General features: G+C 37.5%; 2 protein-coding genes across 2 annotated transcripts in view; one reads left to right on the plus strand and one right to left on the minus strand.

The window, feature by feature from the left end:
* The window catches only part of LOC131322862 (uncharacterized), a 35,521-nt gene extending 29,184 nt beyond the window's left edge, over positions 1-6,337 (minus strand). Inside the window, exons 1-5 of the mRNA XM_058354402.1 lie at positions 6,267-6,337; positions 5,315-5,374; positions 5,119-5,194; positions 3,444-3,591; positions 881-1,004 (exon numbers count right to left, since the gene is read on the minus strand). Of these exons, the coding sequence (XP_058210385.1) occupies positions 881-1,004; positions 3,444-3,538 (219 nt within the window). The 5' untranslated portion in view covers positions 3,539-3,591; positions 5,119-5,194; positions 5,315-5,374; positions 6,267-6,337. The remainder of the gene's footprint in view (positions 1-880; positions 1,005-3,443; positions 3,592-5,118; positions 5,195-5,314; positions 5,375-6,266) is intronic.
* Positions 6,338-11,971: 5,634 nt separating this feature from the next.
* LOC131323936 (replication protein A 32 kDa subunit A-like) lies at positions 11,972-14,775 on the plus strand. The gene is made up of 6 exons (XM_058355771.1): positions 11,972-12,173; positions 14,006-14,084; positions 14,222-14,320; positions 14,407-14,468; positions 14,514-14,582; positions 14,655-14,775. The coding sequence occupies exons 1-6, from the start codon at positions 12,046-12,048 to the stop codon at positions 14,773-14,775; spliced, it is 558 nt and encodes a 185-aa protein (XP_058211754.1). The 5' UTR covers positions 11,972-12,045.
* Positions 14,776-15,441: the final 666 nt, after the last annotated feature.

The raw sequence follows: 15,441 nt of genomic DNA on the forward strand, positions 1-15,441 counted from the left end.
TTTGGGGTGTCCCTTGAACCATCCCGTATATATATATATATAAAATAAAAAATTTTAATTTAATTTTATATTCAACGTATCGTATCCAGTATCCTACTTTTGAAAAAATCGCGTATCCACGTGTCCGTATCCGTGCTTCTTAGCCAGGCATTATTAGAAGGCTCAGAAACAAAATTTCACACAATGGCTTCATAACCATCGAAATAATGTTCGGACCTAAAAGATCGAATGGAACGATCTGCAAACAAGTAAATCCCTAATGAATTTGAAGGTACTCCCCTAATTAAGTTGGGCGATTCATCATATGAAGGGAAGTAGAGTACTCAGGAATTACGCATTTCCCAGCAAAAAGGGTCAGAATGGTCTTGCTGCCGCCACTATGTTCAAGTCTAAGAGCAAATTTGTGCCACTTAAAGTGATTTACTATCTGACAGGAAGTCCCTGTTCAATTTTCATGACTTCTGGCCACTAAAATTTGAAGGAAACTTTTTGACTTCGACCAAAATTGGGAAGTCTGCATCAAATTTTTTTCCACTACCTAATTTCTAGGCCCTTGTCTTCTCTTTATTCTCGTACTATCTTTTTTCACAAATTCTCACCTATATAACTTTTGAATTGTGCAGTTGAATTATAATGAGGGTTGAGAGATAAACATTCTTTGTCTTTGTGAACATATCTCCGGTTCGCTTAAACTAGATGAACTTAATGGTTAATTCAGGTAGTAACTGTGTACCTTTTTAAGGCAGTCCTCACACTCTAGAATAGCTTGCCCTTCCATTTTCTTTTCCGGGCGGGGGCGGGGGAAGGGAACTGAAACTACAAATAGAATTAAACAACTATTAAGGTGGATCAGTAAAACCTAAGATAACGTGTTACGAACCTGTAACACGTTGAGCCAGTATGTCAAGCAAACTTTGTCATCCGCAGTTGTAAGAAAATTCTGACCACTCCATGCAGCCATGTTTTGGGGCATGAAATTCTTATCACGATGAAGGAAAATATCACTGCCGCATAGAGTTAGAAAATGGTTGCACATTAATAGATGATAAACTAAACCAGAGTCTTGCATTGTCAATTGTCAGTGCCACTTCATAGAACCCAAAAGGAAATGAACCACAGACAATCGAAGATGTAGTCTTTGTACTCCAGTAGAAATAAATATACAAGTATGTATATTTTCTAGGTAGTAAGCACAGCTCGTTACACATCAAGAAAATTACAAACAGACATCGGTAATACAAGGAAATCCAACTCCTTTTGCATTTGCAACTCAGAAATATTTACAAGTTAGAACGCTGCATTTCGATAACAAAGTGATATCATTGTTTCCAGACTCGTGAAGATATATAGGACATAATAGCTAAGGTATTAACTACATTAGTGGGAGATAAAGCTTGTTAACATCACCAAACCTCTAACTTTACCACCATTTAAAGGAAATCATAACCTCTTTCTAATAATCAGAAAAAATATTGTTCGAGTGTATGCTTGCCCAAGGGTTCGAAAATTGTTGTGATAAATCATACGTTATTTGCTTATGAGAAAAATAGTGGTCAGTTTAAGAACTCATATCCTGGAACGTTTACAAAGGAAACCTGATACTTTCATGACCTAAGAAGCACGACAAACTTCCACAGAGGAGGCATTGTGCTGGATCACGAACACTCGTTGTAGTCCTAAAAACATGTCGACTCTACTACGTGTCCTGATTAGATAACTAAATCCCTAATGTCAGATACTTTAAGAACACCTGGCGGACACTTCAACAATATCAGTTCTTCTACTTAACACGTGTGAAAATCTCTTCATGGGAATCCTGTTATGAATAGTTCGTATTGCCACTTATATATGCACCCTTAACATGGTGTGGAACTCTTATGAGGTGTTGTGGATATATGTAATGTTCTAAGACTTATGGTTAACTAGTTTAATGATACTAGAAAAATAACGAGACATATTTTTCATGACCTTGGAAAAAAAAATTGTAATATAGACTTTTTATTTGATGTATGACAAACATAAACCTTTAACATGTTCAAGATGTGTCGTGCCCCTGATTTTTTGGAAAATGAGTTGTTAGTAGGCCTGTGTCACGTGTCTATGTCGATGCTTCTTAGTTCATGATATGATGATATGATAATGAAGAATACTAAATGTTCCTTCGCATTTTGCATCAAACCAGTTGTCATATATCAATGGATGATTGCAAATCTCCATGCAAGTGGAATTAAAGCAAACAACTTTCTAATTAGATCTAACATCTTTTTGCTATTAACTTCAAGTGAAGTAAAGTGGCACATCATCAAAACAGATTGACAGGGATTGAAAGGAAGTAAATATAAGATATCAGTCAAAGATCCTTATGAGTAAATTATATCTAGCGCTGTTCTAATTTATGAAGCTTTGTTTTAGTTTTTCAAACCATAAGGGTGGAGTAGGGGGCAACCAGCAATGGCAACCTCCCCTGACCCCTGGGCGTGTCCACAAGGAATTCAGACCCCCGGCAGGCCATGTGAAAGATCAATTCTCCATAGGTTTATACCGCTCCACAAAGGGCTAATGGATACAGTTTGGCTTCGCAGGTGGGCAAGGTTCAAATGGTTGTTGACCACAAGACAAGAGCCTTTGACCTCCTGACCATCCAAAGTCCAAACCACTTCAAAGCCGTTTGCCACTAGGCACAACCCCTTATGGTAAATTATGAAGCTGAACTATCATATTGTATTTTGTATGAGCATCCCAAAGGGAGCCTTCAAATCCCACATGGCGAAGCAACAGGCACTTGTGAAACCAACACCAGCACCAACCCAGCAGCCATGTGTAAGGCCAAGGCATGACCTTCACTCATGTCATTTTTGAAGGCAATGTCAAATTTATTTATTTTTTGTTAGAAAAAGTGATCATTTGAGGACAAAATTTCAAAAAAGAAAAAAATGACAACTCCAAATTTGAAGCCATGATTGGAGAGGGAGAATATTGTAGATGTCAATTTGCCACACAAGCCTTAAAAAACAATTGACGCCACCAAATTTGAAGTCAAAGTTGGAGATGCTCTAACATTCTTATAAGGACACTTTTCAATATTCTCCTTGAGAAATAAGTAGGGGCCCATCTTAGAAGTTTGCTTTCGGCCCATAAAAGTCCATGGGCTGGCCCTAGAGTTAACTTTACCCAAAGAACATATAAATTATGATGACACGGTTGACATCAATAGATCTAGTGCATGAAACAAGAATAGGGATGCGATTATGATAACACCAAGCGCTGTTCGCTCCTCATACATGAAGTAAAAACTATTTGCTTCATCAAGTGGCACCAAACACAGAGAAAGATAAAAAGATATGTGACATAAATTATTATAGTGTTTTTGAAGCTATAAGTGCCCTAATTGATATGAAATTAAGAAAGATGCTCTAGAAAATTGACGAGAGTAAACACATTACCTATAGACATACTGGAAAGCACCAAGTACTCTGGTTTCATCACATGTTGCTTGTTTCCCCAACATTTTCAGAGTTTCTGGAGCATTTGTGGCCATTATGCATCCATCATAGGTTTCTTGGGAACCATCTTGACAGGTTATGAGGCAACCTGCACAAATTCCTTCCGCATTTACATCACAACTCCGGTGGACACATTGCTTAGAACACTACCACAGGTAGCTAAACCTCTTTCCTACGTTCTTACTTAACAGCTACAATACAACAATTACTTCTAGTGTCACAAATTAATCCCTTCTACTATTAGATCTCATGTTTTACAATCCATGGAAATTGAAACTCTGGCTTTATGTGCTCAGCAAATACAATGAAGCCGGTAATTAATCATACAAAACTAACTTCTCCCGGTCCATCTCTCAATGTTGCTCCTCTCTGCATCCTTGTTTTCTATTTTCTTTTTGTTTGTATATCCATATATACTGCATACACATATATTTTCTTGGTGAGGTGGGAGCGGAGGAAAGGTCGTGGAGTCCACTGATAAAGCTATTCACCATTGGACGTTTTAAGAGCATAACAATTTCGGGTCTTATATGGGGCTTTCATCTTCCAGAGAGTTCAGGTTTTATTTGGAACTTCCGGATCTGGATCAAATAAGTTTGAAGAGTGTTATAGGCATCCTTTTGGTTAGAGGCATTCTTTGGATTCTGTCAATGCAATTTGTCACTCCAGGTTTGAGATTTTGTTACTACTCTGATCAGTTATTGTCGCAGAACCTTCTTTAACTTCGTCCAGCCTTAATTTTTTGCTGCATCTCCAAGGTTTCGGGCAGTGTTGAATAGCCAACGCATATTCTTGCGCACCATGCTTCATCGACTTTTTTGCCAGACTCAGTTGCAGGTAATAACGAGTTTTTTCGTTCCAGTCCTGGGGATGAGGCAGCAGGATTGATGCAGACAACTCTTTTCCCCTAATGTCCTTGGTTTACTTAATATTTATCTAACTTAGTTTTGCTGATTTCTGTATACTGTCTTGTTATTAATGAAGTTCTTCTTTTTCCTTAAAAGTGAAAAAGGTGATATTTCATATTTCTAATTAATCAAAGCTGAAATTGACAAGACACAGCTTTTCTTAAGTTAAAATTAGTACACAAGGTTCCTAAAATTGTCATTTCATCCGGTCATGTTAGTTTTATTTAGTGAACCAAAGAAAACAAGATCAGAACAAACAATATCCTAATCGTTTCATCATATTGTCACCTACTTTTCTGATCGTGCGCATTTGTGTGAATACCTAAAATCACGCCAATCTCATTACTCCCTCGGCCCCCTTGGTTAGTCCACTGTATTAAAAAATTCAACTTATAAAAGTGACATACTCATTAAACTTTTACTTTCCCATATACTCTTCAACACTTTCCCATGTCAGTATGGGCTGTTACTTTTATTTGAAAAGAGAAGGCTTGAAGAATAATATTATCAGCTAATTGACTTTTCATAGTAGATGTTTTGGGTGGGACATCCAAAAGTGAAAAAAGGAACCAATGAAGAGGGACGGAGGAAGTAAATAGTATTGTCGCAATTATTTCGATCCAAAGAACCAAACACATCTTCTTGTAAAGTAAGAGGCATCGACATAGAAAAGAAAAGAAATTCAATATCGTAAGTATGTTACTCACCATTGTCTGTTGAAACAGAAAGAACCTCACAACCACTTCTTATTCGACAACCTCTGCTCTCCAACTGTTCTCTAACCTGTTTATGTTGCTTAATTAATATGAGTAATAAGCTAACATGAGCGTTTCACGTATAAGAACCTAAGCGTTTGTAGTTATCCAACTACAGATTTAGGTGTTTTGAAAATACTGGAATCACCTTTTTGACATAATTTTGTGAACCCCATCCGAGAGTATGCCATTGGGGACGGCCAAAGAGCTGTGGGCAGAGTAAAACAATCTTAAGGAACACTTCAAAATAAGCCAGACATGAAAATCTCATTCAGCAGGCATTAAAACTATCTGATGCAACAATAGGAGAGGCGGTACAACTTTGACCAATGTTTGCACAGCTTAACTAAAATGATTCATAACTAACTCCAATCATTTTCGTAATACATCCGTGGATACTGTACACCCATTCGTAACTAACCAAAGTAATACGTGAACAGATGTATGTACCTGAAGCAAATGGCGACTACGGCAAAGTGAAAGAACAGAATATGCAGAAAAGTTAATTGGTCCTTCTGAAGGGCAGGACAGGAGCGAAGCGCACACGGAAAACTGTGCAATTTATAATCACATACTGACTCTGGTGAGAACTATTCTCAATCAAGGGGAAAGTCCAATTTACTTCCATGATAGAGGCCGGGTGCTGTTTATTGCGACACTTAACCTTAGCCAATAGCCACGTAACCGGGAGTCATGTGCTATATGATTAAAATGAACCACCAATCTTAGCAGTCAGTGTAAGGGATGTGCCCAGTTGCAATGGAAAATGTGGAAGACCATTTTGCTCCTAAAATGAAGACTAAACTAAATGGAAAGGCTACAATACACATCCCTATTTAGCTGTGTACGGTATGCACCCTTGATATGCTTTGAATCCGTAACACTTTGTGCAAAAGTTCATAACAATTGTATAAACATTCATATTTCATCACCATTTGCATAGAAATTCATAACATTTCTTTAAAAGTTTGTAACACTACAAATGACATGATATAAAATAAATGTCATGAATCCATATACAAAAGCCACAAATTCAAGACTAATGTTGTGAACTTTTCTGTAAAATATTATAAAGTCAAAGCGATTCAAGGGGTGCACACCGTACGCACCCAAATAGGGATGTGTATTGTGAGGAAGGAAGGAAACCGACTTCACCCTATCTCTTCCTTCATCCGACCCCTCTCTCTCTCTCTATCTCTCTTTCTCTCTCTCTCTCTCTCTCTCTCCAGAAGCTGCCATCCATCACCAATGGCTACCTCGCATTGCATACTCCTACACTAGTTGTCATAGATAGCATCTCGAATCCATACCAAGTCAGTTCAAACCCGTTTAAGCACATTCTCACCTCATAATTTCCGTTGGTTTATCTTTCATAGAAAATGATCAAGTTCGGAAAATTTTCTCAGCCAACTACTCCTTGTGATGGCATTTGCAGAAATAGCGAAAACGCAACCGAGTTCAAGAAACATGGTTGAAAAACCAAAAAAAACAAAAGGCACGGTCGAGTGGAATAGACTTGTACACCACCCTAGCAAAATTTTTAGCCAAAATACCTATCTAAAAAAGTCACATTTTTAATTTAGCAAGTCACTTTTTGAATGCACATGTAGGTCTCATTTCTCACTAAATCTCACCATTTTTTTAAGAGCCCCTATTAAAATATTTTTGAAACTCTACTCTATTAAAATATTTTTTTTTAAGAGTCCCTTTGAATGGTGAGAAATGGTGAAATAAGAAAATAGGCCCTATTCCACTTTCTTCCAAAACCTTCTTTTTCAAAAAAAAAGGTAATTTCAAATTCAAATATAACAAAAATGAAAATTGATTTTTCAATTTTTTTTGCACCGTTTAAAAGATCTCAATGAGATCTATCAAACAAGATCCATATTGGTAGAAAAATTATTTGCATAAACACATGATTTTTTATCTTGAAATTACCTTCTTTTTCTTAAACTTCCTTTTTTCCAAAAGTGAAACGTCTCACTTTAAATCTCACCCCTTTCTTTTTTTTTTTTTTGATGAGATTGGGTGAGAAATAGGAGAAGCCAATCAAAAACAATTTGTTTTTGTACCTTTTCTCTCTATTTCTCATCAAAATACTCAATCCAAATGAGTGATTTGGCTAGAAACCGCAACTCTTTCTTTTCTTTTTTCATGAAATCACTCCGTCCAAAGGGGCTGTACGTGTACGGCCAGACACGAACCCACAACGATATCATTTGAACCGCTCACATTGTTAGCGTCGTTGAGAGTATCATTTACGAAACAAAACCATTTTGATCGGATATCGATAGGTATCAACCGTCATTGTATGTTTAAACTAATTCTTTTGTTTAGACACCTATAGATGTTCGATGAAGATTATTATTTTTTAATGAATATATAATTTATGTTTTATGATCAGGGTTACATGTCAGGGATAAACCGCACGAGATGTATACTACCATGGTTAAGATGGACTTTTCCCTTGAACAATTAACACTAAACCCATAATACGCATGAATTAACATATAATTAATGAAGTTAATTTCTCACAAGGTAAGCTTTTTGAAATACTTCAGTGTAACCCCGTGATTTGATAAAATGGCCCAGCGTCTCGTTGCGACTAATGTCGGGGTTGTCTTCGAGATCTTCAAGGTACCTGCAATGGATATGGAGATAAATCCTCAAATACGGTTTGAACACAATAGGGGTCACGAAGAGGTCCAACTTTCTGTATCGAAAAATCTTCCGTGCCTCTTTTCCGGTGCAACCGATTTGGTGGGCTAAACGAAGAGGGCATTAGAATTGATTTGCTAGCAAATTCAGGGGAAAACGGGTAATGGTAGTAGCAAACTAATTAAATTTTCCATTGTTTTTTGTTAATAATGAAATTCATTCACGGAATGCCCAAAAAGGGAAAAAAGAGATTCAATTTAACTTCACACAATTGTGACAGAACTGTCCCATTTGACATCTTTTTACCCTGGGGTTAATTTCAAATTTGAGTATTGTCATTTGTCACTAGTAATAGTAAACAGTTTTGGCACCAGTGTGGCTTTTATCAGTATAAACAAAATTAAACCTTCTTTTTGAATTTTTGTGAATTGTATTTGTCTGATTTTAGTGAATTGTTTAAATTTTGTTAATTGTTTTCTCTCTATGTGGCTCTATGCAAAGTCAAAGTTGGCAAAAACATAAAAAAGTTTGGTAAAAGTTGTAAGAGAAATGGATTAAAGACAAAAGAGGATGACACCCTAAATAGTACAGTACTACCCATTGACTTATTTGAGCTGACCTCAAAATTAATAATCTATCTTTCAATGGACTGTACGTACACAACTGTGTTTGGGAATCGTTCAATACATGTATATCAAATGATCATAAATGAAATCGTGGCTGAAATTGTGTTTTAAAGTTGTGCGAGTAGTACCATATATACTTACATCAGGGTGTTGTCCTTGAACTCGGCAATTTCTCGGATCATTTGCCAAAAGTCTGGATTGAGAACATTTGTCTTTTGTGCAAACAAACTCGAAATTCCATTTCGACTCCCCCACTCATAGCCGTGGCCTCTGTCTATGCTCACCAAGAATGACATGTCGGATTCCTCCACCTCAACCCCAAGACTATGGAAAAACTCCATCAAGTTTGGATATGTTGCCTGTCCAAGTACATACAACCAAATATCCATCCTCTCCATCTCCTCCTAAATAATAAGAACCGGATTGGGGGATGCCATTTTTCAATTGGGACAATTTTGCCCTTTAATTTCTAGCATTTTACCAATTGCCCAACGTGTGGGGCAAAAGGGTCTTTTCGTCGTGAGGGCCACATGTGGATTACATGCTGCCACGTAATCAGATTAGGTTTCCCTATCCCTTCCTCACACAACGTCACAACCCGCGCGCACATACGTACGACAAATTCGACGAAGAGAGAGAGAGAGAGAGAGAGAGAGAGAGAGAGAGAGAGAGAGGAGGAGGAGGAGGAGGAATGATCGCAGACCACCACCGAGCCACCCACCCCCAGCGACGACCACCACCGCTCCCAGTAGAGCCCACCACTTTAATTTTGCCCATTCTACGGATTGCCTAGGGTATTGCGTGTTGTGCTCATCTCCATTCACAGCACCTCTTTCTCTCCTCCCTGTCTGTTCTCTCTCTATTCACTTGCTCTCTAGCCCTCTGATCCAGCGCCGCTACATCGCACCACTACACTGCCTCTCTACTCCGTCAACGGCATCGCCGTAGGGTATCTGTCTTTCTGCTTCTCTCTTCCCCCGTTTTATCCATCTCCTTTTTTTTTTTTTTTTTTTTTTGGGGTGGGTTTTGCTTCCGTGTTCCGTCGATTTGTTGATGTTGTTGTTTGCCTGTTCACTTAATGCATTGCCGCCATTTTAGTGGGTCTTTATTGTTTCTTTTTTGGTTTGGATCATGTGCGTGCTCTGTGCATGTTAGGCTATGTTAGGGTTTTGGGTTTTGGGTTTGGTCATCGATTTGTTGGTCATCTACTCGAAAGGGTTGTGGGTTTGGGGTTTCGTCGTCGGCTTGCTGGTTAGTGTATTTGTCATTGATTATTTCGCTTTTCGTCTTCTCTTCTCATAATGGTGGTACGTCCGAAAGGGATCGAGAAGGCCCTATCTTTTTGAACCGTGATATAATGCATAAATTTTTTCAGCTGGTATGGTTAATTCGAAAATCTGAACGAAGCTTCAGTTTCAATAGATATCCAAGAGCCTTATATCCTCCTCCTAAATAAAAGGAATGGGTTTCCAAAGGACAATTTTCAATTTCGGACCAATTTCGTATCACGGCATCCAAAGATTAGTTTAGTGGTGAACTTTTTTGTCCAAATTTTTATTATTATTTTGCTTATTGAATTGGATTTGTTATGTTTTCGTAGAAATTTTTTGAGCTGCTGAGGAGAGGAACTGCCGAGGGTCGTGATTCTGCAATCAAATGCTTGCGGACAGCGGTTGTGCCTTGTGCCCTCGATGCCTGTCCAGTATGCTAACAACTTTCTTTTCCCCATTTTTTGACTTGGGTTGTAACATTGGGCTGGATTTAACTATGTGACCTGGGATTCGCCTACTTTAGGTTAATACTTGCATTACCGGAAACTGTAATAACCTAGCAATTACGTCTCAAAACGTTGCTTTCGTAAACATTATACACCTCGGTTCCACAACAGGGAGCTTATCGATTAAACAAATTCCAATGTTAATCTGTTACTAATTTGCTCATCATTTTGCTTAGAAGAAAACCAACAAATGTGATGAGCTCAAGAATTAGAAGCAACGGGCCTTTAGCTAGACAAAATGTTCACAAAATGTACTAAAACTGGTCATAATTTCCATCCTCCTAAATAATAAGAACGGGATTGGGGGATGCCATTTTTGGTCCGATTTTTCCAATAATGTCCCCGGAGGTTCCAGGCTGGAGGGTTTTGGGTGTCTAAAATCGTAATTTCCCGTGGGCTTGGGGTAGTGGACAACATGCTGCCACGTAGCCAGCTTCCTCTCTCTCTTTCTATCACACAACCCACGCACACATACATTCGCGGATTCGACGAAGAGAGAGAAAGAGAGAGAGAGAGAGAGAGAGAGAGAGAGAGAGGAAGAAAAACGATAGCCGACCACCACCGAGCCACCCACCTCCGGCGACGACCACCACCACCTCCGGCGACCACCAGCGCACCCCTTCCCTTTCGCCCACGTCTCTGTTTTTTGCCCTCACACAACACAGACGAACAGAGAAAGTGAAAGCCGGATAGGTTTGGAGACCGAAAGAGGGAGAGATAGATGCAAGATCTTGGCGTCTTTCACGCTATTTCTGGAGTTTTCTTACGCGTATATCTCTTACTCTTTCAGTCCTTCTTGCTGTCTTTTAGGGTTTCGTTTGAATTTTGTTTGTCTTTTTTGATTTGCTGGCTTTCCATGTCTTTGTTATTAGCATGTTTTTCCTGGAGTTTTCCCCTGTATAATACCTTCCTCTCCTTGTCTCTGTTGCTATTTTCTGGGGTTTCCTTTGAATTTTATTACTTTTATCTGATTTGTCGGCTCCGCAAGTGTTTGTTAGTGCTAATTTCTTTGGGTTGGATGTATGTAGCTGTGATTTCCGCCCAGAATTCGTCTTAGGATGTAAATAGCTGCGATTTCTGTTCAGAATTTGTCTTTGGATGTATATACCTGTAATTTCCGTTTTGAATTTGCCTTTGAATACAGTTTAGATGGCTTAAGGGATTTGTGGTTAAAATGTGTTTCCTTCTTCCCCAGAATTACAGTCTTGGTTACAGTTTGTGCATTGAGAAAGTCTGAGTTCTTTGAGTTGGATGTATATACCTGTGATTTCCGTAGGGATTTTGTCTTTGAATGAATAAAGTTTGTATTTTTGCTACGAGTTTATATGTCTTGAGGACTTGAGGGATTTGTGGCGCTTGTTTTGTCAATATATTGCAATGATCGATTGTCAATTTTATATATTGATTACTTATTCAGAGTTTTATATTCCATGCATATGGAATTTGATTTCCAATTGGAATTTGTTTTTAGATATATAAAGTTTCCATTTTGCCTGTCAGTTTAGATGGCTTGAGAGATTTGTGTGCTGATGTATTGTGATTATCGATTGTTGATTTCATAAATTAATTAGTTATTTATGGTTTTATACTCCAATGATGTGGCTATACAATTTCTGTGAACTCATGGAAAATAATAACATGAACTATTTGTAATTAGAGCTGTTTGTGACACATTGTTAAATGTGAAATATCTATCCCATGCTACAAGCTTTTAATACCAAGGAAATGGAAGACATACAGTAGGTTTCCAATCTCATACGAATTTATGGAGATTTGTTGTCTAATTTTGTGAATTGAGTCTGTTGATTTCCACATAGGATGTGTTATTTTCACGGTGTTTTGTTTATGATTTCTTTTTCTTTGCATACAGATGGAATATATGTTCGTGTCAATGGGCGCCTAAAAATCTTTAAAGGCAGTAAGCAGTTAGTTGCTTTTTCTGTTAGGTATATCTATTGCTTGAATTTCTGTTTTAATTATTAATTCAAAATAATTCCATCTGTTGCTTGTGGCATTTTTGTTTTATGTCGATAGTCGGTTCTTTTCCATTCATGGTTTTATTGAGTTAAATTATACATGTCGATGGAAGCAAAGGATGGTTTTCATAACATCTGTATCTGTATTTGGCGTTGTTTAGATGGACTTTGTTATGGAATATGCTTTAGAGTATTTATAACGTGCAAGAGTCTTCTATTTTGTCAACCATTGTGGTGTAAACTTTGGTAAAAGCATGCCACATGAATTACAGAATTAGAGGTGAGAGACGGTTGTACTTTTCAATTGACACTCTATTAGTCAATTGTTTACTAAATATAGTTTCAAGTTTAATGTTTCAGATTTTAGACTGAAGTACAAACATGATGCAATGTACTTGAGTTCCAATTCATAGGAAAATTTTAAGTGTGAAACATTCGTTTACTTGTTTCCTGTGTCTAAGTATGTATGCAAAGATGGCTTTACTCCCTTTTCCCAATAATTGATCAATTACTATGCATAGTCACTTCATGATTGAAATCTGATAAAGGGGTCTGCAACATTAATTTGCCTCAAAAGGGGCAAAATGTCTGATCATCAGGAGGAAACTTTGAAACAGTTTGTGGGGCGGGTTACTTTTATTGAATTTAAATTTCCGCACTATTTCAATTGTCGTCGATTTTATTAGTTTGTTTTCCTTCCATTTTTTCTTGGGTTGGTTAAGAGTCATAACTTGCCAGATTCACTTTCTCATTCTATTTTCTTCTCTTCACATTTCAGTTTGGCTTTCTGCCTAACTTTTTGTTGTCCTCCTTCCTTTTCGCCTTTTAGATATGTCCTATGGAGCACCAACACACCTACTTGCTTGTTGTATCTGTATTGACACTGGGGCACATGTGACATGCTTCGACGTACAAATGGGGACGTGTATGAGACGCACCATGGTTCATCCAATCAATTTAGTTATTTTTAACCAGGGCACACTTTGGGGACAACCATAGCCATGTCTGATCTTGAACCTGAATGGAAGCATGACAAGGATCAATTTATAATACTGAAAGTTCATGTTGAGGATATGAAATCCAAAGATATAATAAAAAAAGTACAAATAAATTAATTTTGATAAAATAACTCTTGTTTGACTTGTAATATTTCAAAAGGAAACAATAAGAATTAGAAAGATATTAGTTATGATCGTTTCTGGATGTAATGTTCACATAAGTAACAACTAAATATCAGTACATGTATGCAACTTGTTTTTTTTTTTGATCAAACCACAAACATAACAATTTATTTACAACTTGTTTACCGTGTCCCCATTTATTTACAATTTTCTTGCCCCGTATCCGTATCAATGTCCGTGTTTGAGGGGCTTGAGATTTGATTGTGATAGACAAACATATTGGTTAGTGTTAGCTTGAAAAAATTGACTGTTATATCATTGTCAAGCTGTAGAATTACTTGAACAGCTTTGAAGATTGTAGTCGCTATTTAAATTGTATAATGCTTTATGCAAATGCCTTTAAAGTCTGTAGTCTATAGTTCTGTCATCAGTGGCTGTACGTACTTTAACCATGTTTGTGGTAGCATGCATTTGTATAGTGGAGCAGATAGACAGCGATGCATGTATGGAGTATGTCATCACTTGCGTCTATATGGAAGTACAATGATTAGTCAAGGAAATCTTAGCTGTTCATCGCACTGCCTTACGTTTCTGTAGCATGCATCAATTGGCGGTGCACTTCCTCTGCAATTATCACAAGTCAATAATTTATTTTAAAGAACTGTTTTGGACTCATTTCAGGCCCGTGACAAACTTCGATGAGCTTACCTTCCACTTCGTCGAGTGTATACATTTCCAAGTGCAAAATTCCAGAACAAAGGTATAAATATTTAACACCTTCGTGGTTCTAATTGTCTCAAAAAAAAAAAAAAAAACACCTAATTAGCACCTTGCTTGTTTTCAGAAATGCCTTCCCTGCTCTTGTATAGCTGATTGTCTTTATTCTGCTTAAACCAACAAGGAGATGCCACAACTCAGTCTCATTCTGTGACTCCATCTACAAACACAGTTTTGAGGGATGGATCAAATGGATATCAGTCAACACTACCAAATCATGTATGAGATTCGTATCGGGAAAACTAACTTTTGTTGTGATATCTTTAGTATTGTAAATATCCTATTTTGTTGTTTTTCCTCCCCAGTTCTCTGGACAATTTAGTGTAGAGGGACTGAAGGGATTTGATCTGCAGCAACCTTCAAACTTGTGAGTAATTGATTGTCTGCTTGTGAGAACAATTTATGTTTGTAGTGGATGGGAAAAAGGGGTACATAGGGATGAACTGTCTCAGAAGCTAAAACTTCCTATGGAGAAGATCATGTATTCTCTCTCTCTCTCTCTCATTATGCACAATCATGCCCTTAATTATCTTTCTTATTGTTTTCTTGCCAGTGAATCTATCAGAACACTTGAAGAGGAAGGGTTGATATACAAACAAGACATATCACATCTATATCAAAACTTGTTCCCTTCAATAGGCATGCATTCGTGCTATGCACGAAGGGGCACCTAGTTAATTTTTACAAACTTGGCATTTTGGAGGTGATCTAGGCTCTATGCAAGCAATTTATGTTATGTGTAGAGAGGTGGTTACCAATATCATTTCTTTGTACTTTCAAGAACATTTTGGGCTCCTCATATCCACTGGCAGACTGAGTGAGGGGCACGCGGGGCCATGTGCCCCTACTCATTTTCACTTATTTTGTACAAATAGATTTTTTCCGATTCACCTTAGGTCCTATGTAAATGATCACACATCATGCATAATTTTTTTTTGACCAGAAAGTAAACTCGATTTATATATAAGCAAACACAATACAATAAGAGGAGACACTACCGGTCCCAAAATACAGAAACTACCAAAAGAAAATAAAATACAACAAACCAAAAAAACCGCATGGAACCACATCATGCATGATTATATGTATGTTTTGTGCAGCAATTCGCAAGTTTGTATTGGCTATTTAGGTACTCCTCCTCAAACATTCTGATTTAAGGGCATATTTCAAACAAAATCCAGAAAGGCTAAACAAGACATTTAGCACGACTTCATTTCCATTTCTGCATAAATGGGTATGAGAATATGAACACATCAAATAAAAGCCAACCACCAGACGTGGCCTTGCAAAACTAGGAATGCAACTTTCTTTTCTATGAATGAAAACAAACAAATCTCTCA

The sequence above is a fragment of the Rhododendron vialii genome, chromosome 4a, assembly GCF_030253575.1.
Source record: "Rhododendron vialii isolate Sample 1 chromosome 4a, ASM3025357v1".
NCBI classification, from domain to species: Eukaryota; Viridiplantae; Streptophyta; class Magnoliopsida; order Ericales; family Ericaceae; genus Rhododendron; species Rhododendron vialii.